The sequence below is a fragment of the Camelina sativa genome, chromosome 12, assembly GCF_030686135.1.
Source record: "Camelina sativa cultivar CO46 ecotype springtype chromosome 12, ASM3068613v1".
Lineage (NCBI taxonomy): Eukaryota > Viridiplantae > Streptophyta > Magnoliopsida > Brassicales > Brassicaceae > Camelina > Camelina sativa.
The window spans coordinates 35,232,001-35,257,433 of NC_141891.1; the positions used below are offsets into that span (position 1 = coordinate 35,232,001).

Below are 25,433 nucleotides of genomic sequence, written 5' to 3' on the forward strand. Positions count from 1 at the left end.
TTTTATCAAGAGAACAATATCCGGATTTGTAATTATCGCGGTCTATGTTGATGATCTAAATATCATTGGAACTCAAGAGGAAATACAGAAAGCAACAAACTATTTAAAAGGAGAGTTTGAGATGAAAGATCTCGGACAAACAAAGTTTTGTCTTGGTTTACAAATTGAACATTCTCATAAGGGAATATTTGTACACCAATCCACATACACTAAAAGAGTTTTAAAACGCTTTCATATGGATAAAGCAAATCCACTCAGTACACCAATGGTCGTTAGATCACTTAATATTGAAAAGGATCCCTTCCGACCACATGAAAGAAATGAGGAGATACTTGGTCCTGAAGTACCGTATCTAAGTGCAATTGGAGCACTAATGTACCTTGCAAATTGCACTCGACCTGATATATCATTTGCAGTTAACCTTTTGGCAAGGTCCAGCTCATCTCCTACACAAAGACATTGGAATGGGATAAAACATGTCTTTCGTTATCTTCAAGGGACTATTGATTTAGGATTATTTTATCCTAAAGACTCAAAGGGTCAAATGGTGGGTTTTGCAGATGCAGGATATTTATCAGATCCACACAAAGCTCGATCACAAACTGGATATGTTTTTATTGTTGGGGGCACCGCTATATCTTGGCGTTCTCAAAAACAGAGTTTAGTAGCTACTTCCTCAAATCATGCTGAAATCATCGCACTCCATGAGGCAAGTAAAGAGTGTGTATGGCTTAGGTCAATAAGTCAACACATTATATCAAGTAGTGGGATCAACGTAAATATAGAGCCAACTATCTTATATGAAGATAATGCTGCATGTGTTGCTCAGACTAAAGAAGGATATATCAAAAGCGATAGAACTAAACACATCCCTCCAAAGTACTTCTTATATACCCAAGAGCTTGAGAAGAATAAGGTACTTGAAATAAGATATGTTAGGTCTTCTGACAATGCAGCAGATCTTTTCACAAAGTCATTACCTACTTCAATATTCAGAAAACATGTCCATAACATTGGGATGCGTCATCAACGGAACCTCTGAAGTGTTACACTAAGTCATTCGAGGGGGAGCAGGTGTGATTGTACTCTTTTACCTTACTATAGTTTTTCTCAACAAGTTTCCTAGAAAGGTTTTTAACGAGGCAGTGAAACACATCAAAAGGACAAATGACAATGGACTCCAAGGGGGAGTGTTACAAAAGTCAAGACTTTACGTATGGAAGTGAAAATGGAGCCCAATTGTCATTATAACTCACAGTCATATTTGTCTCAATTTTTATCTATAAATACCAATGTATTCGTTCATATAAAATACACATTATTACGAATGCAAGAGAACGCATGTAAATTCCTCTCCTTCTCCTACTCTTCTCATTATATATATATAGATATATATTACAAAATTCATCATATATTTATTATTTAAATAAAACATATATTTTAATATTTTTGCTTCAGCGCCAACAAACAAACACAAAAACTCTAATTTCCCTCTCTTCCCTTCTCACCTCCCATTCTCTCTGCATCTTCCTCTTCTCCCCCAATTCGCAACAACCAATTCTCAAAATCTTCATCTTCTTCTCCATTGTCTCGAGAACTAGGGTTTTATACATTTACCCAAACCCCATTCTTCTCTTTCGTTCGTTCGTCATTCCGATCATCTTCCGAATTCACAACAACAACATCTGAAGAAGAAGATCTCAAGAAACAATCCAATTTCGCAAATCTAGGTTTCCAGTTTCTTACTTCTCTATCTTCGATTTGTTGAATCTGTTGAGAAATCGAACTTATTCGTTATCTAATTCAAGATTGCGATCATTGATTTCAGGAAAAAAAAAACAAAAATGAGCCGTGCTATTATACGAAGTTTTAACCTACCGTTGCTGCAAGAATCATCAGAGAGCGACGATGTAGAAGAAGGAGGAAGTGGAGAATTCAACGGAGCTTCGTTTACTGGTGCGGTGTTCAATCTCGCTACGACGATCATCGGTGCTGGTATCATGGCTCTTCCCGCCACGATGAAGATCCTCGGACTTATTCCTGGAATCGCGATGATCGTTCTCATGGCTTTCTTGACCGATGCTTCGATCGAGTTCTTGCTTAGGTTTAGTAACGTTGGGGATCAGAGATCTTACAGTGGCGTGATGGATGATTCTTTTGGCAAGCCTGGGAGAGTTATGTTGCAAGTTGCGATTCTCGTTAGCAACATTGGTGTTCTGATCGTCTATATGATCATCATTGGTACTTTTACTTTGAATATTTGGTTTTTAGATATTAGGGATTGGATCTAGTTTTTATAACTCTGGTTTATGCTTTGGATGTGAAGGTGATGTTTTGGCTGGGAAAGAAGAATATGGAATCCACCATGCTGGTATGCTTGAAGGATGGTTTGGTATCAATTGGTGGAACAGGAGAACTTTTGTTCTTCTCATTACTACTCTCACTGTGTTTGCTCCATTGACTTGCTTCAAGCGTATTCGTAAGTATTCTTCGGTTACAGAGAATTTGTGGTAAAGGTGTTGATATAATGGACATTGGTGTGAGTCTAATGGCTTTGTGTTTCCTTGCAGATTCTTTGAGGATCACATCTGCTATATCAGTTGCTCTGGCTGTTGTCTTTCTTCTCATCACTGCGGGGATTACTATCATAAAGCTGTTTACTGATGGTTTGATGATGCCAAGACTTCTACCTAATGTCACTGACTTGTCCTCGTTCTGGAGACTCTTCACGGTTGTTCCCGTGCTTGTCAATGCGTACATTTGTCATTATAATGGTATGTGGAGATGCTTCTTTGTTGTTAAGTTTTCATTTGGAGAATCAAACAAGAACTGATCATGTTTTCGACTGGTTTTTGTTTCAGTTCATAGCATACAGAACGAGCTTGAAGACCCCACTCGGATCAAACCTGTTGTTCGATCAGCTCTTGCGATGTGTTCTTCTGTTTACGTGATGACGAGCTTATTCGGATACCTCTTATTTGGTGATGGTACACTCGATGATGTTCTTGCAAACTTTGACACAGATCTTGGAATCCCTTTTGGTTTGATTCTAAATGATGCAGTGAGGTTCAGCTATGCAGCTCATCTCATGCTTGTGTTCCCTGTTGTCTTCTATCCTCTGCGGGTTAACATCGACGGCCTCTTTTTCCCTGCTGCTCCACCACTTACTTCCTCCGAGTCTGATCTGAGGTTTGGCTCTATCACTGCTGGTCTCATTGCTGTAATCTTCTTGGGAGCAAACTTCATTCCAAGCATTTGGGATGCTTTCCAATTCACTGGAGCAACTGCTTCTGTCTGCATCGGTTTCATATTCCCTGCTGCTGTTATCCTAAAGTAAGATCCATTGATTCATAAGCTAAGATAGATAGGTTTTGGAACCTAATGGATCACTATTTGAATGGATATTTTCTTGTCTTTGTCTTTTCAGGGATCGTCATAACCAAGCAACAAGACGGGACAAGACTATAGCCATTTTCATGATCGTCCTTGCGGTTTTCTCCAATGCAATCGCCATTTACAGTGACGCCTACGCCTTGTTCAAGAAGAACACATACATATTTCCAATATGAAAAGCAGAGGATATAAGTTTTGTTTCTTCTCTCACTCACTCTATGTGAAACCATATATGAAGAGAGTTACTGGTGTGATACGATGTGTTTTTAGGATATTTTGAACTACATGAGATTAGTTGTAGAATCTCTGTATATAGAGAGACAAAGGGATCAGTTTTTTACTTCTATTCTTTTACACTGAAGAATTGTAAATACTTGCACATTAAAGGATGTTCAGCTTTAACACCATCTTAAGATGCGCTACACGAGAAAATTTTGGTACACTGATGACTTCGAATATAAGAAAGACTTGAGAACAGAGAGAGAGAGTCCCATAAAACAATATCCCAAGTAAAATATTGTACAATGTCATTGTGAATGTTAAGAATACAATAAAGAGTAACAAGTGTCTATTTTGAGTCATCGCACAGCTCCAAAAACAGAGTTATAAAGAAAGAGCCTGAGACAGAGGCTAAAGAAGAAGAAGAACTAGAGAAATGAAGAAAGTGTTGACTATTTCCATCTCTCTGTTCTTTGCTCAATTGCTGGAATCAGCCTGAGAAGGAAAGCATGGCCTCCACACAGTTTCTTTGCCAATATCCATTAATGCTATACCTTTTCTTGTCAGTTCCTCCCTAATCTGATCACTTTTCTCAAAATCTTTATTCTTTCGTGCCGTTATCCTTTCTTCTATTAACTGTGAAATATCTTCTTCTCCCAATTCTGCTCTTATCAGTGTTTTTAGTTTCATTTCTTTCAACACCTCGGCATAGGTCAGAGTAGTGAGCAAACCAAGTACATCAAGAACTTCCCTTGCTGCTTTCTCAATCTCGACGAGTGACACAAGCATCGACAGTCGCTGTTTCTTCTGCATTTTCTGAAAAATTGGAAATAACAGACAACTTTGGTATGCATAGTTGCGAAGGCAAGGATGCACAGATAAAGAAAAAGACAAGAGGCAAGAACCTTGAGCTTGCTGAGTGATGCGTTGATGAATTTCAATGCATCTTGGTAAGCACCCGTAAGTATATGAGCGGTATTCAAATCGTCTAACATCTTTGCTTCGAATTCACCCTTCAGCTTCTTAATGATGTCTTTGGCTTCTGGAGTCTGTTCAGCCTTTCCACCATCTTCAGACATTAATTCTCGATATGGTGTCAGACCTTCATCAAGATCTTGTAAAGTCTGATAAAAACAGATCAAATCGTTAAAGTCAGAACTGAATGACATTTTGTCTCACTTTTAATTTTATATTCTCATATTGCAACTGAAGAGAAGCTGATCAAATTGTTGGATAATTAAAAAAAAAAAATCTGAATCACTGCACCTGGTAAACATAGTATAAACCTTCTGATGCATGCTCTAGCTGTGACTCTGAGAAGTTCAGAGGAGACCGGTACTGTGCACTCATCAAGAAGTGCCGCAAAGCCAACGGATGGTAGCTATCTGTCATCTACACAGATTGGAACAAAATATGAAAAACTGTCAATAATTCTGCGTTTAGCCACAGGAACACATCCAAAGAGAAAATCAAATATTATAGTAGGAACAGATAAGAAACATACTTCTCTAATCGTTCTAAAGTTTTTCTTTGATTTTGCCATCTTCTCGTTATTAATGGTGACATGCCCATTATGCATCCAGATGTTTACACCACTATCTTCACATGCAGCACATGTCTGGGCAATCTCATTTTCATGATGCGGAAATTTCAGATCTGCACCACCTCCATGAATGTCAAATTTCGGAGACAGATAATGAGCACTCATTGCACTGCACTCGATGTGCCATCCTGGTCTTCCTGGACCCCAAGGGCTCTCCCAACTTGGCTCATCAGGTTTTGCAGCCTGCATAGATTTATGTTCACTTCATCAGAAACAGTAACCCTCAAATTGCTGATACAAAGATGTAAGTTGAAAAATATATTGATTTTCGAACCTTCCATAGTGCAAAATCAGCAGGGTTACGCTTTCTCGAATCAACAGCAACACGCTCACCAGCTCTTGTATGTTCCAACATTTGCCCAGATAATTTCCCATAGTTGGGTGATTTGTCAACTGAAAAGAACACATCGCCTTCCACTACATACCCACAATCTTTCTCAATGATCTGAAACAGGCCAGCAGCATATGGAGGATCATACAAACTACTTATACATCCAACTTATCACAATCTTTCAACCAACAACATTTAAGGAGACCAAAGAAGAAAAGAATGAAGAATGCGAGTTCTCTTATCAAGCCAACATACCTTTTCAATCATCTTTATTATGTGGTCCATATGGTCGCTGACACGAGGCTGGTGGGTGGGAAGGAGGCACTGGAGAGCACCCATATCTACCAAATATTCCTCGCAAAATTGATTACTCAATGCTAACGGTTCCATACCACGCTCATTAGCACGATTGATGATCTGCAGAGATCCCAAAATTCAGATTCTAAAACATAATATGAACCCTAAACATAAGAGAACAGCAAATGAAAAAGAGACTAGTAGCTTTCATTCGTTCACTAAACAAGAAGAACCTTGGTTCAAAGCCATACCTTGTCATCAACATCTGTGAAATTGCGTACAAAATTAACTTCATAACCCAAATGCTTCAAGTATCTGCATATGCCATAACCAATCAAAATTACTGATAATTAAATGCCAAATCCACCAGTAACATTCCTTAATCCAAATATTCTTATCTTCAAATCTAAGTTATGCGATCGAGTTTAACAACTGCGTAACCCCAAATTTGACCTTATCGAATCTAGCATATTCGACTCACCAAAACCTTACTGCAACTAATTTCTTATAGGGGAAGAAGAGACGAGACCTGTAAAGAACATCGAAGGAAACGGCGGCGCGAGCATGTCCGATATGGCTGAAATCGTAAGCAGTGATACCACAGACATACAATCCGATTTTGCCGGGAGTGATCGGAATCAGCACTTCCTTCTGCTGCGTCATTGTGTTGTAGAGCTTCAATTCCATTTTCTCCGCCTCCATATCTCGCAATCACCACACCACAACCACAGCTCCACGGCGAAGTAAACAAATTTGATAAAACCCTTTTTTTCTTATCTTTTTTTTTTTTTTTTTTTTTTTGGTAACTTTATTTTCTTCTTCTGTTACTTTATTTTTCGTTTCTGAACAGTTACTCTCTCTGTAGGTCGGGCCCAACCCATCTAGTTTATAAAAGCCCATATTCAAATCCGGATTTGAACCCGGTACCCGACCCGAGCTACAACACTTGCCGCCTCGTTGATCTCTTTCTAATCTTCGGCCAAGTTTCTGAATCCTTCCCCATCTGCAACCACGACTACATCGCCGATGGATCCTCCTCCGCCGCGAAACCCTAGCCATGATTCTGAACCTGAACCGAACACCACGTCGATATCTCAGAGCGACGAATCTGCAACCGTAACGGAAGTCGCGTCGATGAACCCTCCACCTCCCAGAAACCCTAACCAACCTGATTTGAAGACAACGGAAGTAGTAGAACCCAAGCTAATTGAAGAATCTGCCTCTGTAGACGCGAATAAGCCAGTTCGTGCTCGAACCGTGAAGCAGAGTCCTGTCCCCTACACTATTCCGGAGTGGAGTGGCCCTCCCTGCCACCAATTTCAGCTTGAAGTTCTCAAGGAAGGCGCCATTGTCGACAAATTAAACGTGTAAGTAAGCTTTTTTATCGCATTCTGAAGATTTAGGCTTTTGATTTCGCTGGAGTAGTAAAGTGTTTGAATGGTTCTAGTTTAGGTTGAGATTGAATTAGGAAGGAAAAGGTTGTAATTCGTATGTTTTTTTTTTCTCTTTGCAGCTATGACAAAGGAGCTTACTTGTTTGGACGTGATGGTATCTGTGATTTTGCTCTTGAGCATCCCTCAATTTCACGGTTTCATGCAGGTGATTATTTATCTTACTGCTCATTTCAAGGTCTTACTGTTTTCAATTTTGGATTACGTTTCAAGGTCTTATTGTTTTGGTAATGATTTTGCCAGTTATTCAGTACAAGAGAAGTGGAGCTGCGTATATATTTGATCTTGGCAGTACGCATGGAACGACTGTTAATAAGAATAAGGTGTTATATCTGTGGCTTCAATATTATTATTCTTTTGATTGAGCTTTGATTAGCTGGCTTATAGTGTTTTTCTATCGGTGTTGTATGATTTTTGCAGGTGGATAAAAAGGTTTTTGTGGATTTGCATGTTGGTGATGTTATTCGCTTTGGCGGGTTAGTATATATTTCTGTTAAGCTCATGATGATTACCTTGGTCGGTTCTGCTTTGATTTTCCTGAGCTCTTTTCTTTGTTTTTAATGTAGTTCGACTCGATTATATATTTTTCAAGGACCCTCGGACTTAATGCCACCAGTAAGATACACATTTCACTTTACACAATCTAATTTTTGGTTTGGAATATTTTTTGGCATCGAGCCTTAGTTATTTGATGTCTTTTTAATTTACTTGTGGTTTGGATTTTTAGGAGAAAGACTTACAATTATTCAGAGAAGCAAAGATGAGAATGGAAATGTCAGAAAGAGAAGCTTCACTGCGACGAGCAAGACAGCAAGCATCCATAGCTGATGGTGTTTCATGGGGCATGGGGGAAGATGCTATTGAAGAAGAAGAGGTAATAATGACTATTGTATCTGTTAGTGGTTGTGGACTTTAGTGTCTCAATCTTTCTGACTGACCTTGTTTCTTCTATAATTTGGACAAAGGATGATGTTGAGGAAATTACGTGGCAAACATATACCGGGGAACTCACTCCAAAGCAAGAAAAAACTAAGGAGAAAGTACTGAAACGGTTGGAGAAGGTTAGTTTTTTTCGTTCTCATTGACTTTTTCCTATGCAAAATCATATATTTTCTGATGCTTCTTAATGACCTGAGTCTCTTGGATTCTCATTATAGTTTATAGACTGTTCCAACTTTCTTTTATTCATAATATAGACTACTCCCACTTTGCATCACTTAAGAGGGATGTTTACTTCTGTGTAGATTGGCCATATGAAGAAGGAAGTAGCAGCTATTCGAGCCAAAGACATTTCCCAGGGTGGATTGACACAAGGACAACAAACGCAGATTGCCAGGAATGATCAGAGAACAGCTGAGGTAACCGTTTTGTTAATATGAAGTGTCCTTACGACAATGTTTTACTTTTGGTTGCAAAATCTCATTTGACTCTCCATTTCTATTAAATGTATGATAGCTTCTGGAAGAACTTGAGAGCTTGGAAGAGACTCTGAATGACAGCATCCGAGAAAGTTTGGGTGCGAAAACAGGGAGAAAACCCCACGGAAAGAAGAAAGGAGCGGTGGTAGATGAGGAAGACTTGTCGAGGTAATCTTTCTTCTGTCTCAGCTATTTTTCTCTAGGGGATCTTGTGGTATGCTTACCTGTGTTTCAATCAAAGGCTGTTTCAAGTGTTCGACCTCTAATTTTACATCTTCATGTAAACTAGTTTGTGTCTGTTGTGTTGTGATTCTCATACTATTATGTTCGTTTCAGTGATGAAGATGACTTCTATGATCGGACCAAGAAGAAACCATCAACACAGAAAGGCAGCGAAAACCAAACTGTAGAAACTGTTGATTCACTTCTAGATAAGAGAGACAATGTCTTAAAAGAAATAGAAGAAAAGAATGAACAACTTTCAACAGAGAAGAATAAGATGGAGATAGAGAAAGTCACAGAGGTTGCATCTGGAGACTCCCTTGATGCCCTTGATGCATTCATGACCGGCCTATCTACAACGCTTGGTAATTTACTTATTCTTTTGTGTCTTTTAATCTATATTTGCGTTTTAGTTCACATTTAGGAAAAAATTGTGAATGATCTGAAAGAATTTTCCTTTTATTGGTGTCAGTGCAAGATAAAACCGCCCAGATCCAGCAAGAGTTGTCTACTCTTGAGTCAGAATTAAGCAGAATCTTGTACCTTCTAAAGATTGCTGACCCAACTGGAGAAGAGGTTAAGAAAAGGGAGTTGAAATCACAAGAACCAAAAATGATGAAATCTGAAAAACCTCCTGTAGAAAAGAAAAGTCTACCTTTGAAACCAGCTGATACTGTTGAGCATAAGGAGAAAGAAGTGAGCAAAGATTTATTGGACTCAGACAATAAGCCGGAAGCAGAAAAGAAAACAAGTGAACCAGCTGAAGAGAAGAAGACCGCTGTGTACGTTCCATCAAAACCCCAATGGCTCGGTTCCGCTGCAAATAAAGCCACAATAGAAGAGAAAAAAACTGAGACTGTAACTACTACTACTGATAGCGCAGATGATGCTGATGGGTTTGTTGACTATAAAGATAGGAAGAAGATTCCTTTAACCACCACCACTGGAATTGAAGGTGCAACAGGATTGATAATAAGAAAACGTAAGCAAGAAGACAAGATTCAAGAAGAAGATGATAAGTCAAAGGAAAAGCAAGCAGAGGTCATGGCACAGGACGCGGTTGCTCTCTTATTGAAGCATTCTGTAGGACATCATGTAAACGAAGAAGACGAAGAACTCAGTAAACAGGACGAAACTAAGCAAGGAAGTGGCAATAGTAGAAAGAAGAAGAAGAAGACGGCTAAAAAAGTAGTTGGTCCTGATAAACCAGAGTATCTGAATGAAAGCAAAGATTATGATGATTCATGGGTACCTCCTGCAGGTAAAGTAAAACAATGTTTAAAAATACATTATGCATTTTAAATCAAATCCAGTTTTAGGAAATGAGTATATGGCTAATGAGTAATGCAATAACTTGAAATGTGCAGGACAATCTGGTGATGGACGAACATCTCTGAATGACCGATTGGGATATTGATCGAGTCCCCGGAGCAAACTATGGGATTGAGGGGAGGTTGAAGTGGCTTTAACATCTGTTAGTTTTACATCACCCGTCTGGTTATTTCTTGGTCAAACACTGTAAATTCATACTAAATCCAGAGCTTCCCTGATTGAATTTTTTAAAATGAAATTTTACGTGCGACTTAAGAACTCGTAAATAGTAATATTTTATAACAGGGTGTGCCATTATATAATGCTTACGTCTTTCTTTCTCTCTCTCTCAAAAGTCAAAAGTGAATAAGCCTTTACCATTTATTCATAGAGCTTATCCAAACACAGAGTTTTCTCCTATGGAATCTTCTCGAACTTGGAGATACAGCGTCTTCCCAAGCTTCCATGGGCAAGATGTTCGTAAGACTTTTCTGTCCCATTTACGCCGACAGTTTAACTCAAAAGGGATTACGATGTTTGATGATCAAGATATCGAGAGAAGCCAGACCATAGCCCCTGCTCTCATAGAAGCGATTAAAGAATCGAGGATATCTATCGTGGTTCTCTCAAAGAACTATGCTTCCTCAAGTTGGTGCTTGAATGAATTGGTGGAGATATTGAAGTGCAAAAATTTAGTGATGCCAATCTTCTACCAAGTTGATCCATCCCATGTTCGGAAACAGATAGGAGATTTTGGGAGGGCTTTCAAAAAAAGTTGTGCAAGTACCACAAAGGAGGAGAAGCAGAGATGGATTCAAGCTTTAATCGATGTGAGCAACATAGCTGGAGAACACTTGCTAAACTGGTTTGTTTTCTTTAGATCGATTAGTTTGTTTGCTTTACACATCACATAATTACATGCCTATCTGATATTTTTGTTTTCTCTCTTGTTAGGGAAAATGAAGCATTTATGATTGAAAAGATAGCCAAAGATATTTCAGAGAAACTAAACGCTACACCGTCTAGGGATTTTGATGGGATGGTGGGACTTAAAGATCACGTAAAGGAACTAAGATCTCTGCTAGACCTAGACTGTGATGAAGTGATGATGGTAGGAATATGTGGCCCTGCAGGAATTGGTAAGACTACCATTGCCCGGGCTTTACACAGCCAACTCTCAAGCAATTTTCAGCTAAGTTGTTTTATGAAGAATATTAGGGGAAGTCTAAATCTTGGGCTTGACGAGTATGGTCGGAAGTTGCGTTTACAAAAACGACTTCTTTCAAAGATCCTGAACCAAAAGGGTATGAAGATAAAGCATTTAGGCGCAATAAGAGATAGGTTACATGACCAAAAAGTTCTTATCGTTCTCGATGATGTGAATGATCTTGTACAGTTGTATGCTTTGGCTGATCAGACCACGTGGTTTGGTCCTGGAAGTAGGATTATCGTGACAACAGAAGACAAAGATCTTTTGCAGCAACATGGAATAAACAATGTCTACCATGTGGATTTTCCATCTAGAGAAGCAGCTCTTGAGATCTTTTGCAGATGTGCTTTTAAACAAAGCTATCCACCTGTTGGGCTTCTAAAGCTTGCAGCAAGTGTAACAGAGCTCTGTGGTAATCTTCCACTGGGTCTTAGTGTCATAGGTTCATCTTTACTCGGAAAAAATGAGGATGAGTGGAAAGTTGTAATGCATAGACTAGAAACTAGTCTTGATCAAGATATCGAGGCAGTACTTAGAGTCGGGTACGAGAGCTTACATGTGGAAGACAAAGCTTTATTTGTCCGCATTGCAGTTTTCTTCAACTATAAAGAACGTCATCTTGTGACGGCCATGCTTCTTGACTGTAACTTGGATGTTGAATATGGGTTGAACACCCTCACCAAGAAATCGCTCATACATATATCTAGGAATGAGCAAATAGTGATGCATAAGCTACTACAACAAGTGGGTAGACATGCCATTCAAAGACAAGAACCTTGGAATCGCGACATCTTGATAGATGCTAAAGAGATATGCGACGTCCTTGAAAATGATAGAGTAAGTCCTCCACGATCTAAACCTAATCATATGGTGAAGGTGAACCGATCATATTGTACTAACAGTTTCTTACATTTGGAATATTTTTCAGGGTACCCAAATTGTGTCAGGGATATCATTTGATATATCCATAATTGGCACAGTGTCTTTAAGTCAGATGCCTTTTAAAAGAATGTGTAATCTCCAATTCCTCAGTGTCTTTAAGACAGGATATGATGGAAAAGACAGAGTGCACATACCAGAGAATATGGAGTTTCCACCTCGTCTAAGGTTACTACAGTGGAAGGCATATCCGGGGAAAAGTCTTTCTCCGAAATTTAATCTGGAATATCTTGTTGAACTTGATATGGAGTGTAGCCAGCTCGAGAAGCTATGGCAAGGAACTCAGGTTAGTTATCATAACTATACTAATCTTGATAGGAGACAAGGCAACTCATTTCAGAGATCAGTTTGTAAAACCTTAGTTTAACTACATTATATATCTGTTCTGATGTTCCTCCTCTACCATCTGGTTTGCATTCAGCCTCTAGCAAATCTCAAGAAGATGTCGTTGTTAAATTCATGGTATCTAAAGGAACTTCCGGATCTTTCAAATGCTACAAATCTCGAATTATTGGATCTGAGAGCTTGCGAGAATTTGGTAGAGCTCCCGTCCTCTTTTTCTAGTCTGCATAAACTAAAGTATTTGGATATGAGTGGATGTAGAAGGCTACAAGTTGTTCCACTTCACATCAACTTGAGATGTCTCGAATTGGTCAACATGAATGGGTGCTCACGGTTAAAAAGCTTTCCAGATATTTCTACAAACATCACTTCAGTCGACATATCATACACAGCTGTGGTAGAACTACCTGAAACAGTTAGAAGGTGGTCTCACCTTCGTAGTCTCCAAATGTACAAAAGTAGAAACCTCAAGGCAGTAACACATGTCCCCATAAACCTAACATATCTAGACCTGAGCGAGACTGGAATTGAGAAGATTCCAGATGACATCAAAGCTGTTCATGGGTTACAATCTTTATTTCTAAGTGGCTGCAGAAAACTCGCATCACTGCCAGAGCTTCCTGGTTCGCTCACATACCTATCAGCAAACGAGTGTGAATCACTTGAAAGCGTATCTTGCTCTTTTGGGCAAAGCACTCCATACGTTGAACTCTGTTTCACCAACTGCTTCAAACTAAACCAAGAAGCACGAAGAAGGATTATTCAACAATCATTTCCTTATGGGTGGGCATCCTTACCTGGAAGAGAGTTGCCCACTGAGATAGATCACCAATCTACAGGATCTTCCATCACCATTCCTCTGGAGGGAAAGAATCCTTTCTCTGCCATCTTAGGATTTAAGGTCTTCCTCGTGATTTCACCTAACTATGATGCTGAAGAATCTAGAAATTTCACCTTATTCTGTCGTCGCATAGGTGGCCCCATTGATGCAACACCTGTTTATATTATCCCCAAACCTCGAGCGGAACATCTGGTTATGTTTCACTTTGACTTGCTTAACCAAGAGAAATATCTTGAAGTTGGTAACGAGATACGGTTTGAATTCAGCAACATTTCCAACGCCTATGAGATTATTGAGTGTGGTGTCCGATTTTATACAGATGAAGAAGGTAGAAGCAGTGACGGGCGAAATGATTATGAGATAGACCAAGTGTATGAAGATGACTGGAGCTATGAGATTGGACCTGGTGAAGCGTCTGAATACCCTGAGAACAATGGAAATATCGATAGACTAATCTGTGACTCAGGGGAAGACAATATCGAAGGCAACAAACATATAGACTGTTGGAGTTGGCTCGTCCTCTGTTTTGATGTCTCACATATCGTGACAACCATTGGAAGTTTAGTTTGGGGAGGAAGCTGAGATAGAAGCCAGAAGGGGAATAACATACGGGAGAAGTCGACCAAATTTGCAAGTGAGGAAAGATCTAAGTCACTTGTTGTGTTTTTGTCAATCTGATACGTGATAAGCACGCGATTGTGACGGACATACGAAATATAGGTATTTTATGTGCTCATTTTCATTACTGTTGCGATAAACTATGACTCAAATGTGTCGGATGATTTAGCGCATGATTTGATTATTGTTTCATCTACATGATATCAGATAGGATGTAGTTGGGGAGTGAATGATACTGTAAAAGCAGCTGCACTTTATATGTTTACAGTACTGTTTCTCATGGAATAAGCTTATATTGTCTGTCGTTCTGAGATTATAGCAGCTTTTAATAATGTGTTGTGTGTGGTTTGTATGTGTAATATTAGAGGTAGCTTTTAGTTTTCCCCGCTTTAGTGTGAGTATTTGTTTGTGCTTTGGTAAAAACCCTATACCAAAATGATTATAATCTCATCTCTGAAAAATAATTTACCAATCTACGTACTAACTATTTTGGCCATATATATTAAACTTATGAACCGGTTCATAAAAGGAAAAAAAAACTGTAAGGTTCTTTTCGGTCAATGTGATTAATGTAGGGGTAAAAATGATAAGGAAAAACAACAACAACACATATCAGAGCAGAGATCAAAAGTGATTAAAGTAGGCTATAAAATTCATCCTTCAGAGTCCCAAATCCTATGTACTAGATTGCTTGATCATGGACTATTGATATGCTGAATGATTTAGAATTTATGTATGAATAAGAATTTTATGAAAATATATCGGAATTCACCAATGTAAAGAGCGCTAGTTCTTAATCTCCTATGTACCACGTTCTTATTTACTGATGTCTATTTTGCTGTCAAACAAACAAGGAAATGGAAGAAGAAACTAAATGAGAGAGAGAGAGAGAAGAGAGAGAGAGAGTTTTATTCATTCTCCAAGTAACTCAGGGTACAATAACATTTAGAATATATAAGTCCGGTTTAACAGCATTATGATATAAGAAATATCTCAGCATATGAAAGTACAACCGCACATATTGGATTTATCTCCGAGACAAACACCCTCCCCTCTGTACTTCATAAAACAAAAGTGTTGGCATTCTTGATAAGTGCATGGCTTGCTAAGTTCCACCTCCTCAATACATTTTTTGATATCGAATCCCTCTACATTTGGCAAAGCCAACAAAGCTAAAAACAGCACACAAAAGGCATAATATTTTAGAAAAGCTTCGAAATGCTTTTTGAGTATATAAAATAAACGAAAAAATAATATTATAGTTGAAAATTATTAGTTCAGAGGAATCAAACCTACAGTTCTACATATATAAGATGGTATACAATTGCAAAATTTAGATGCAATAGCATAACTAATCATCTATCTAATCTAATCCATCAAGTCACAATTAATCATTTTATTATTTTCGTATACTCTTAAGAGAGATGACCAAATCATAGTAAAAAATTCTCTTTTCTTTCCTCTGTTTTTCTTAACACTCATTCTCACTTCCTCTATTCACCCGCCAATAACCCCATCTATATGTGTTTCAGTAATTTCTCTAAAGAGACTGAAAAAACAATTCTACACTGCTTAATTGAATCTGGAAGAATCAATTTCAAGAATTAATGTATGCGTTTTATAACATGTTCACTGATATATAAGTCATCCGAATTTATACCTGAGAGGACTAACATGGAGATGAGCAAATACGAACACGATGGTTTGGCCATTACTTGTGAAAAATGAGAGGATATTTGTTAATCAAACACTTATTGTTGGATAGATTAGAGTCATAGAGAAGTAACGTTTTTATAGATTATCAGTGACAAGAGAAACATAGATCAAAACTTTTTTTAGGAAGCATATTTAAAACAAATGTGAAGATTTTGACCAACACATAAACAAATATAAATAGAGTCAAAAGTAATAAATTTAAAAGATTCTTCTAACAAAGACTAATCATCATATACTAGGAAATATATCGTCCTTAAAACATGGGTCAACATTCATAATTTTTATTTTTTTAGTTTTTTCAAGTACAAATTAGTTTTCATTTGAATAGATTAGATTTATTTTACTTTTCTAGATTTTTTTATATATAATCTGTCAGCGTTTTTATTTTTTAATTAATTATATTTTGGATTACTAAAGAACTAATCATCAGATATTATTAATTTCGGTACTCAGATACTAAAATATCTTTTTTAAAGACAGTTGCCGGGATATTATTAATTGTCGTAGATGGAGACCTATTACCTTGCATAGTGAAGGACAGTTGGAAGCACTGACAATAAGTTTCAGTAACACAAGGAGGATCCATAGATAATGTTTCAGATCTTGTGTTTACTTTTGCAGGAGTGGAGTCAGAGGCCAAATCTGAGCTCGTTACCTACCACATTGAAGGGAGAAATTAAAGTGTAAGGAGCAGCCAATATGTATTTAAGATCTTGTTCTGATATTTAGAATCTTATGATTAAGTGAACTCTCACATTGAAGGGAGAAATTAAAGTGTAAGGAGCAGCCAATATGTATTTAAGATCTTGTTCTGATATTTAGAATCTTATGATTAAGTGAACTCTCACGACAAAAGTTTTTATTGAAGAGACAAAACGGGAAGCTTTTATTGAAGTGTTTCAAGAACTAAGTACATTTTCAGAAGCTCCAATGCAAACAATACAGCAAAAAGCTAGACTCAGCCCAATTTCAAAACTGTACACCTAAAAACTAGTTTTCTATTCAGCCTCTTCATCAGTAAGGTTCAGCCAATCAAACTCATTCTTTGGCAGCTCTTTCTCCTCTTCTTTCACTCCTCTCTCGACAATCTCGTTGATTCTCCACAACACAATCTTACTCTCCCATTTCATGCCTTTGATCGCATAGAGTCTCCAAAGCAGACCCTTAAGGAACTTGTATTGGCACGTACTGTACCATTCCAATTGTTTAGTCACAATCCTCTCCACATCTCTAAAAGCTCTCCTCACAAGTCCAACTTCCATATCTCTTTCCACAAGCTTTCTCACTGACTCTATCATATTATGTGCAATCTCCCTAACGGACTTAGCTCGACTTGAGATCTCTATCAAGTGAATTGCTGCACAGAAGGCACCTGTAAACGTCAAAACCCAACAACTGTTATCTACCAACAACTCTGTTGGTGAGTCTTCTAGCCTTTTGATTATCTCTGGGAAAAGTTTTTCTATCATAGGAATCACAAAGTCGTCTTCAACAAGTGCCATTGTTAAGCACTGAAATATGTAAACCGCTCTCTGAAACACTGTTGTACTCGATGCAATATAATCACGTAGCTCATAGCATGTCTCATCTTGGTACATCAACATCTCATACGCAACGTGGTTCACCACCTCACCTAGGACTTTAAACATTCTGTCGGAGATTCTTTCCAAGTTTAAGCAAGACATGACCACTGGTTTGATTTGTCTCATCTCTGCAATGTCTATTAGCACCTTCTTTGAAGTGTGATCAGATAGTAAGACATTGAGCCGTCTGATTGCTATCTCTCTAGACCTATCTTCAAGATCAGTGGAAGCAAAGATCTTTCCGACTTGTAGTGAAGTTAAAGTCTTCAAATAGTCATTCCAGCCTCGGTCAAACTCTTCTCTAGGACTCTTAAGATCACTACTATGTGGTTTAGTAACCAACGTTTTGATCTTCCTCACAATCTCATTGGTTTGTGTTCCAACTACTTCTTCGATCTCCATCATTGAAGCCAACACAAAATGGCACTGTTCCTCATTGTAATGATACAGATTCATCTCTCGTGAGAAGAACCTCTCGAAATCTTCAAGCCCTCGTACCAAAAAATGTCCCTTCCCCTTGTTCACCAACTCAGTTGCTGAATTCACAACATAGGAAAGCTGAGGCCCCATTAACTTCCTTATTTCCTTGAACTTCATACATGTATTCGTAAGCTGAATCCACATTTTAACAAGAGTTTGTAAAGCCAAGCTCCAATCTTCGACTCTATAAGGATGAAGAAAGACATTATCAGCTTTATGTAAAATCGTCTGCGAAAACAGAGCGATGAACTCTTCGTAGACCGGTGGCAAATCGATGAAGACGTGAAAAGCCTTGGAAGGCTCTTGGCTATTGGCTAGCGAGGAGATACAATCACCGAGCTCGTCCCATTTTCCATTATGCAACAGCACAACATTGTAAGCTAAGAAGTAAACGATTCTTCTGAGGATCTTGATTTCAGATTCTTTGGTTTCTTGACTTGTCAAGCAAGAAATCACAACAGGCTTGATTTCGTAAAGAGCGTCGAGAGAGAGTTTGTAGTTGCGGTTTCTGAGATCGGTGAGGGTTTCGTAGAGTTGATAGATGGATCTGAATCTGGTGAATCCATTAGAAGAACACTGGAAGACCTGAAGAAGCTTGAGGGTTAAGCAATCTGGGAAATAAGAGACGAAGAAATCGTAAAGAGCACGAGCTGTTTTGTATTCCTCGGAGTCTTGACGCATAAAGAGATGATCGACGACCATCGCTAACTCTTCGTGGCTTTGACTCACAAGAATCTCTCTCGCTTTCCACTGAAGACTCAAAGATTCCGCCATTGCACTCTCTTCGTCCTCTCAGGATCTTTCTTCTGCAAGATTTGTTTGTTAGGTTTTGCGACTTATTTTAAACCAAAATGAAGATAAATCGCAAAAGTAGTTACTTTAGTTACGTTGACTCAAGATAAATTGCAATATTTTTCATTTTTATTTATTTTATTAAAAACTAGGTTATGAGCCCTGCAATATCGCCGGGAAACTCATTTCCAACAAACAAGATTACTGCAAATTTTGAATTACATTAATACTTTGTAATCGTGAATTTAAATGCTTAGAAGATTATCCAAACTCTACCAGGTGTTTACGTTACATTGTAAATATTTTTTCAGATTTCAGCGATTGTTAAAACGTTATAAAAACACTGATCTTTTGTAACATTTTTGATGATGGTAAAAAAACATTTGTATATGAAAAATATAGAACAAATAGTTCTAATAAAGAGATGCGACAATCAAAATTATTTTTTTGAAGAAAAACCCATAATTCTATTGTTAATCAATAAATGTCAATAAAATATGGAGAATTTTCAAAATTGGGCATTTAAAAAAATACTGGTTTACTTATATCACTTTTCAAAAATACTCTTATATTGTCCATTTTCAAAAATATTTTTTTTCTTTGTATAAAATGACTATATTTCTAAACCTTGAATTCCAAATACTAAACCATACCCCCTCAAAACTATATTCGAAATGTAAAATATAGAAACCAAACCTTATAAAAAAAAAAAAATTAACATATTGTAATTATGTAAAAAAGGTAAAAAAATGAAAATATTAAAGAACGAGTATTTTTGAAAAGAATATCTCAAAAGAGACATTTCTAACAAATTCTAATATGCGGTTCTCGGAAATATTTTTAAAAATGCAGTCCCCAAAATTATATTTTTTTGGATTTCAATTATCACAAAAAATGATAATAAAACAGGCTAAAATTGCACTGATATCAAATAAAGTTGGTTATTTGATTGAAGTGAAGAAGAGAATGCAATCAAAATCATTAATGAAGACATAACAATGGACATTAAGTTCAACGTAAAAATTAATGTTACCTATACAAACTACAGATGATTAATGATTCTATGAAAGAGAATGAAATTATGAAGATATTCATTCAATTGTGGAACTCTTTTGTAAAAAACAATAGGTAACATTAATTTTTACGTTGAACTTAACGACCATTGTTATGTTTTGATTAATGGTTTTGGATAAGAACTTTTTTGGCCAGATAGAAATTATAAATTATGTTGCAGGGTTCTTGCAGAGGCTCATATTCCTTAAGCATGTGAAGAATTTTCAAAATTATGCAAGAAAGAGTTGCACGATAACTTAAAACTCGACATGTAAGTATTATCACTCCAAAATTCTATAAATACACTAATATATATATATATATATATATATATATATATACTTTTTATAGATATATGTTGGTGTATTTAAAGAATTTTGAAGTGATAATACTTAAATCTCGAGTTTTGAGTTATCTTGCAACTCTTTTTTGTATAATTTTGAAAATTCTATACATGTCCAAGGAATATGAGCATCTGCCAGAAACCCTGCGATATAATTTATAATTTTGATTTGACCAAAAAAAAATCTTATCAAAAACCATTAATCAAGACATAACAGTGGACATTAAGGTCCATGTAAAAATTAATGTTACCTATTGTTTTCACAAAAGAGTTCCACAATTGAATGACTCCATAATTTCATTCTTCTTCATAGAATCATCAATCATCTGCAGTTTTTACAAAACTTCAAAAGTCACTAGCGAGTGTCTTTCATATATCATTTTTGTTTTTGTCAATGTTCTTGAATATCCAATGCTTCAGACATTAACAATAACAAAAAGTATAAACATTGATGATATAGATGTTTGATAACAATGAACATAATAAGTGTGTATCGTTTTCTTTAGGAGAAAAATATAAGTATTTAAAATTTTGTATAAAAGGGGGGGAGGGGGAGGAGAATCTCCTAATAGAGGGAAGAAATAAAATGGGAGAAAAATCCCCTAATAAGAGAAATCAATAAAATGAGAAAAAAGATTTGGTAAATAAAAAAGTAGAAAGTAATATCCTAATAAAGGAAGAAATAGAATGGAAAAAAATCTCATAATAAAAGGAAGAAATATATTGGAAAAAGAAAACCCAAATAAAAGAGAGAAATAAAATGGAAGAAAATTCTCCTAATAAGAGGAATCAATAAAATGAGAAAAAGATTTGATAAAAAAAAGTAGAAAGTAATATCATAATAAAGGAAGAAGAATGGAAAAAAATCTCATAATAAAAGGAAAAAAAAATGGAAAAAGAAAACCCAAATATAAGAGAAAAAAATGGGAAAAAATCCCCTAAAAAAGAGGATTCAATCAAATGAGGAAAAATGTTTGATAAGAAAAAATAGAAAGTAATATCCTAACAAAAGAAGAAAAAAAATGAAAAAAAATCTCATAATAAAAAAGAATAAAATGGAAAAAAAAACCCAAATAAAAGAGAAAAATAAAATAGGAAAAAAATCCCTAATGAAAGACTAGCCAGCCCACTAGAGATCACTAAATAAGATTTTTACGACCGTCCCGACCTACGGATATCACCTCTACAACTACAGCTTCCACGACTAAAAAGTCCATTCATTTATATCATCTATTTTATCTTTGGAGCTTGTTTGATCAATGACACTTAGGGGTGTCAATCGGGCTGGCCCGGCCCGGCCCGGCCCGAAACCCGTAAAGCCCACATATGTTTACGCCCGGCCCGGCCCGGCCCGAAATATTTCCGAGTCTATATTTTAAAGCCCGAACCCGGCCCAATATATAATTCATATAAAATATCATTAATAAAAAATTTAAAGTATTAAGTATGGTTATTAAGTAAATATGAAAACTATGATTAGAGTTTAAAACTTTATTTACAATAAATTCTTAATAAATATTATAATCAAACAAAAATGTTAACAAAAAAGTACAAATATATTTGTGAAAGGGCTTTTCGGGCTAGCCCGAACCCGATCAGATTAAGGCCAGAAAACCCTATAGCCCAAACGGGCTGAGCCTGAAAGGCCCGATTTTTTCTGGACATATATATTGAAGCCCGAGCCCTGTGTTTTTCAGAGCCGGGCCGGGCCAGCCCACGGCCTTTGGCCCTAATTGACATGCCTAATGACACTACATCACATTTGATCAATGACACTAAATTAATAAGTCTGTCGCATATTCAAATTAAAAACAGGCTTCCCAAATTCCACACTTTATTATCCAATATTTCCCTAGCACATATATACTCCCTCCGTTTCAAAATATAAGATGTTTTGGAGAAATTTTTTGTTTCATAATATAAGATGCTTTCAAATTTCAATGCAACTTTTAGATTAGTTTAGTATTTTATATTATGCAGTATTGTTTCTGATTGGTTGAACTTATTAAAAGTAAAGACTTCTTAATATGCGTGCTTTGCTTAAAACATCCTATATTTTGAAACGGAGGGAGTATAAATTTAGGTGATCGGTATCATGAAAACAACCACGTTAATTACTAAACTCAGCAAGTTTAATCACAACTTGACGAGCATTATCACTCTTAGGATCCTTCAAATGAAAAACATGGCTTTCATCTTTAGTCACCATGACCTCAACTTCACCATCCCATCCACTCTTCTTCAGCTTGGCCGCGTAACACAAACCTTGTCTCACTAACTGATCACAATGACCTGTCCACAGCCTAACTCTGATAAATCAGAGTCTTCTGATCCAACCACATTGATCAACGGATCATCAACTCCGTCTTTACTATTCGGACTCACGATTCCCCAACTTCTTTCAATCTTTTGGCTTCTTATTCCCCAACTCATCTATTGGAGTCTTCCCCCAAAAATACGGATGAATCGCAAAGTCTCTCTTTCTTCGCTCGGATCGTGAGATGATGAGCTATGTTCCCACCGGCGCTATCTCCGGCGAGAAACACTTTGTTGAAATCGCCGTGTTTGTTTATCCAAGTTTCCGACCCGGATCCGGTTATATGATGAGTGAAGACCCATTTGAGAGAATCCCATGAATCTTCGTACGGGATCGGAATCGGGAACTCTGGTGCGCGGCGGTAATCGACTGAGATCGCTAAGCAATTGGCGGCGGCAACGGTGGAGGTGAGGAAACTGTGGTAAGTCGGAGAAAAAGCTGTTTCTATGATGAAACCACCACCGTGGAAGTAGATGAGGATTGGGATCTTTGTATCGGAGACTTTATCCGGGAGGTAGACGCGGGCGGAGAGGTTTTTCTCCGGCGAGTAGACGACGTCTTTGGAGACGACGCCGTTCTGTGGGGTAAGTGACGGTGGGAGTGGGACGGTTGTTTCACCTGTGAAACGCTCGATGCGACCATTCTTGTAGACTCGATAAAACGGAGATTTGTCGAACGCGATTTCCGAATGCATTGTTGATGATTGGATTTAGGTATGGAGAGATGAGTGAAGATGGTGAAAAGAGTGGTGTTGTTACTGTTAGTGGGGGTTATTAGTTTAAGATTTGAAAAGAGTTTTAAAGACTTTAAATGTTATGTAGAATCTGTTGTTATTAGATCAAGATTTTGTTAAACTCTGTTAAAATTTAGTGTTATTAGTTTGTGATTTGTAAAAAGTCATTTAAAATCTTAACAAATCTGAGTTATTGGATTCAGACTTTTATAAAATCATTAAAAATTTTGTGTTATTCAATTAAAACAAAAGAGTCTAGGATTGTTAATGAGTTCAATTATTATGTTATTGGTTCATGATTTTAGACACTTTTTTTACAAAATAAAGTTATGGAAAGTATCATAAAAATACAGGGATTGTTTGGAGAACTTTACAAGATTTTAGAAAACTAATCAACAAAACTCTTTAGCAATCTTTAACAATCTTTCACTTATTCATTTTTAATGATTTTGTTGAACTCTTCAAAAATCTTCATAAATCTCAAACCAATACCACCCTAATATCTGAACGAGAGTGTTTTGGTTTTTTCCGGTCTGTTCGGTTCAATTTTGTCCAGTTTGAAATCGAATTTTGATCCGGTTCTGGATATCAAGTTAAAAACTAAAAATATAATTGATAATTAAATGAGTACAATTTAATTCATGTTAGTAATATAGATGTCGAGCTTAGATCGTGTATTGTGTTGTGCGCAGGCTCGGTTAAAGTGGCCGGAGGCAGTGGTGACCCACTTACCGTTTCTAGCATCTGATCATACTCCTCTGCGTCTTCAGTTATGCCCTGAAGTAAGTCGGGATCCTCGTCGACGTCCTTTCAGGTTTGAGGCTGCCTGGTTAGTGCATGCGGGGTTTAAGGAGTTGTTAGTGTCATCTTGGAGGAGAGACATGACAACTCCGGAGGCTTTAAATGCTTTGCGGGTTGCTTTGAGGAAATGGAATAAAGAAGTCTTTGGGGATGTGAACAGGAGGAAAGAGGAATTGTTGGTTGAGATTCAGCGTGTGCAAGATGAGTTAGATCACCATCAATCTGATGGGTTGCTTCAGCGAGAGGATGCCCTGCTGAAGGATATGGACCAGGTACTAGAAAATGAGGAGACTATCTGGTTTCAAAAGTCTCGGGAGAAGTGGATCACTAAGGGAGATAGGAACACTCAATATTTCCACATGTCTACGGTGATCAGGAGGCGGAGGAATCGCATTGATAGTTTGAAGGGTGATGATGGTAGATGGATATCGGATCAGCAGGAATTATAGGGTCTGGCTATGAGCTATTATCAGAGACTCTACTCTATGCAAGACCTTGAGGTGGTGGTTGAAAGACTACCGCGACAAGGGTTCCAAAGATTAATAGCAGGGGAACAACGTGAACTTTGTAAATCGGTAGTCTTGCAGGAAGTTGTAGCTGCTTTAAAGAGTATGGGACAATTCAAAGCACCGGGTCCAGACGGCTTTCAGCCAGGATTCTATCAGCAGTGTTGGGAGGTGGTTAGCGACTCAGTGACACAGTTTGTGCTAAGTTTCTTTGAATCAGGGGAGCTCCCACCAGGAATGAATGATGCGCTACTGGTATTGATTCCGAAGGTGGAGAAGCCAGAGAGAATTACACAATTTAGACCAATCAGTTTGTGTAATGTTCTGTTTAAGATTATTACCAAAGTGATGGTGTTGCGATTGAAAGGGTTAATGACTAAGCTGATCGGTCCAGCCCAAGCAAGTTTTATACCTGGGAGATTGAGTATTGACAATATAGTAGTGGTGCAGGAGGCAGTACACTCTATGACGCGGAAGAAAGGGCGAAAGGGGTGGATGTTGCTTAAGTTGGATTTGGAGAAAGCTTATGACCGCATCCGTTGGGACTTTCTCGAAGACACTCTTAGAGCTGCCGGTTTGTCGGATGAGTGGGTTCGATGGATTCTACAGTGTGTGACGGGTCCTACAATGCATGTTCTTTGGAATGGGGAAAAAACAGAGGGTTTTAAAGCGTCTAGAGGGTTGAGGCAGGGGGATCCCTTATCCCCGTATCTATTTGTGTTATGTCTTGAGCGGTTGTGTCACCAAATAGATAGAGCGACGGCTACAAAGGAGTGGAAACCCATTCGGCTCTCGCAAGGTGGCCCTCTCTTGTCGCATGTGTGCTTCGCGGATGATCTGATCTTGTTTGCGGAAGCTTCAGTCGCACAAATCCGTGTGATACGTCGTGTTTTGGAGAAGTTCTGTCTTGCTTC

The 25,433-nt window shown here is 37.6% G+C and overlaps 7 protein-coding genes and 1 pseudogene across 7 annotated transcripts; 4 read left to right on the forward strand and 4 right to left on the reverse strand.

The window, feature by feature from the left end:
• Positions 1 to 1,456: 1,456 nt before the first annotated feature.
• On the forward strand, positions 1,457 to 3,800 carry LOC104773618 (amino acid transporter AVT6B). The gene is made up of 6 exons (XM_010498266.3): positions 1,457 to 1,730; positions 1,829 to 2,241; positions 2,327 to 2,479; positions 2,571 to 2,774; positions 2,862 to 3,333; positions 3,428 to 3,800. The coding sequence occupies exons 2-6, from the start codon at positions 1,845 to 1,847 to the stop codon at positions 3,567 to 3,569; spliced, it is 1,368 nt and encodes a 455-aa protein (XP_010496568.1). The 5' UTR covers positions 1,457 to 1,730; positions 1,829 to 1,844; the 3' UTR covers positions 3,570 to 3,800.
• A 61-nt stretch (positions 3,801 to 3,861) lies between these two features.
• LOC104773619 (cysteine--tRNA ligase 2, cytoplasmic) lies at positions 3,862 to 6,703 on the reverse strand. Its single transcript, XM_087478196.1, has 8 exons — positions 6,373 to 6,703; positions 6,095 to 6,158; positions 5,802 to 5,963; positions 5,490 to 5,660; positions 5,117 to 5,398; positions 4,879 to 5,004; positions 4,518 to 4,736; positions 3,862 to 4,428 (listed from the first exon to the last, which is right to left on the reverse strand). The coding sequence occupies exons 1-8, from the start codon at positions 6,543 to 6,545 to the stop codon at positions 4,090 to 4,092; spliced, it is 1,536 nt and encodes a 511-aa protein (XP_087334322.1). The 5' UTR covers positions 6,546 to 6,703; the 3' UTR covers positions 3,862 to 4,089.
• A 5-nt stretch (positions 6,704 to 6,708) lies between these two features.
• On the forward strand, positions 6,709 to 10,568 carry LOC104773621 (uncharacterized). Its single transcript, XM_010498271.2, has 12 exons — positions 6,709 to 7,210; positions 7,357 to 7,442; positions 7,538 to 7,617; positions 7,715 to 7,770; positions 7,861 to 7,909; positions 8,022 to 8,168; positions 8,260 to 8,355; positions 8,539 to 8,652; positions 8,750 to 8,880; positions 9,049 to 9,299; positions 9,407 to 10,195; positions 10,302 to 10,568. Exons 1-12 carry the CDS (start codon positions 6,870 to 6,872, stop codon positions 10,349 to 10,351), a joined length of 2,190 nt encoding a protein of 729 aa, XP_010496573.1. The 5' UTR covers positions 6,709 to 6,869; the 3' UTR covers positions 10,352 to 10,568.
• Positions 10,569 to 10,602: 34 nt separating this feature from the next.
• On the forward strand, positions 10,603 to 14,527 carry LOC104773620 (Disease resistance protein (TIR-NBS-LRR class)). Its single transcript, XM_010498269.2, has 4 exons — positions 10,603 to 11,110; positions 11,200 to 12,292; positions 12,384 to 12,680; positions 12,816 to 14,527. Exons 1-4 carry the CDS (start codon positions 10,665 to 10,667, stop codon positions 14,157 to 14,159), a joined length of 3,180 nt encoding a protein of 1,059 aa, XP_010496571.2. The 5' UTR covers positions 10,603 to 10,664; the 3' UTR covers positions 14,160 to 14,527.
• Positions 14,528 to 15,083: 556 nt separating this feature from the next.
• LOC104773622 (defensin-like protein 163) lies at positions 15,084 to 16,001 on the reverse strand. The gene is made up of 2 exons (XM_087477555.1): positions 15,856 to 16,001; positions 15,084 to 15,367 (listed from the first exon to the last, which is right to left on the reverse strand). Exons 1-2 carry the CDS (start codon positions 15,905 to 15,907, stop codon positions 15,189 to 15,191), a joined length of 231 nt encoding a protein of 76 aa, XP_087333681.1. The 5' UTR covers positions 15,908 to 16,001; the 3' UTR covers positions 15,084 to 15,188.
• Positions 16,002 to 16,767: 766 nt separating this feature from the next.
• On the reverse strand, positions 16,768 to 18,784 carry LOC104773623 (uncharacterized). The gene has a single exon (XM_087477554.1). It carries the CDS (start codon positions 18,746 to 18,748, stop codon positions 16,910 to 16,912), a length of 1,839 nt encoding a protein of 612 aa, XP_087333680.1. The 5' UTR covers positions 18,749 to 18,784; the 3' UTR covers positions 16,768 to 16,909.
• A 3,488-nt stretch (positions 18,785 to 22,272) lies between these two features.
• Positions 22,273 to 23,173, reverse strand: LOC104773624 (putative carboxylesterase 7 pseudogene; annotated as a pseudogene).
• Positions 23,174 to 23,868: 695 nt separating this feature from the next.
• LOC147933097 (uncharacterized) lies at positions 23,869 to 24,462 on the forward strand. The gene has a single exon (XM_087477293.1). It carries the CDS (start codon positions 23,869 to 23,871, stop codon positions 24,460 to 24,462), a length of 594 nt encoding a protein of 197 aa, XP_087333419.1.
• The last annotated feature ends 971 nt before the right edge of the window (positions 24,463 to 25,433 follow it).

Bases quoted from the DNA above. Each gene is read 5' to 3' on its own strand.
- LOC104773618 (XM_010498266.3), top strand. From the start codon at position 1,845: ATGAGCCGTGCTATTATACGAAGTTTTAACCTACCGTTGCTGCAAGAA. The intron at 2,480-2,570 runs GTAAGTATTCTT...GTTTCCTTGCAG, and splicing joins GACTTGCTTCAAGCGTATTC to ATTCTTTGAGGATCACATCT. The intron at 3,334-3,427 runs GTAAGATCCATT...TTGTCTTTTCAG, and splicing joins CCTGCTGCTGTTATCCTAAA to GGATCGTCATAACCAAGCAA.
- LOC104773619 (XM_087478196.1), bottom strand. From the start codon at position 6,545: ATGGAGGCGGAGAAAATGGAATTGAAGCTCTACAACACAATGACGCAG. The intron at 6,159-6,372 runs GTCTCGTCTCTT...TGGCATATGCAG, and splicing joins TCCTTCGATGTTCTTTACAG to ATACTTGAAGCATTTGGGTT. The intron at 5,964-6,094 runs GTATGGCTTTGA...GGATCTCTGCAG, and splicing joins TCACAGATGTTGATGACAAG to ATCATCAATCGTGCTAATGA.
- LOC104773621 (XM_010498271.2), top strand. From the start codon at position 6,870: ATGGATCCTCCTCCGCCGCGAAACCCTAGCCATGATTCTGAACCTGAA. The intron at 7,443-7,537 runs GTGATTATTTAT...TGATTTTGCCAG, and splicing joins AATTTCACGGTTTCATGCAG to TTATTCAGTACAAGAGAAGT. The intron at 7,771-7,860 runs GTTAGTATATAT...TTTTTAATGTAG, and splicing joins GATGTTATTCGCTTTGGCGG to TTCGACTCGATTATATATTT.
- LOC104773620 (XM_010498269.2), top strand. From the start codon at position 10,665: ATGGAATCTTCTCGAACTTGGAGATACAGCGTCTTCCCAAGCTTCCAT. The intron at 11,111-11,199 runs GTTTGTTTTCTT...CTCTCTTGTTAG, and splicing joins GGAGAACACTTGCTAAACTG to GGAAAATGAAGCATTTATGA. The intron at 12,293-12,383 runs GTAAGTCCTCCA...AATATTTTTCAG, and splicing joins ACGTCCTTGAAAATGATAGA to GGTACCCAAATTGTGTCAGG.
- LOC104773622 (XM_087477555.1), bottom strand. From the start codon at position 15,907: ATGGCCAAACCATCGTGTTCGTATTTGCTCATCTCCATGTTAGTCCTC. The intron at 15,368-15,855 runs GTATAAATTCGG...TGCTGTTTTTAG, and splicing joins CTCCATGTTAGTCCTCTCAG to CTTTGTTGGCTTTGCCAAAT.
- LOC104773623 (XM_087477554.1), bottom strand. From the start codon at position 18,748: ATGGCGGAATCTTTGAGTCTTCAGTGGAAAGCGAGAGAGATTCTTGTG.
- LOC147933097 (XM_087477293.1), top strand. From the start codon at position 23,869: ATGTCGAGCTTAGATCGTGTATTGTGTTGTGCGCAGGCTCGGTTAAAG.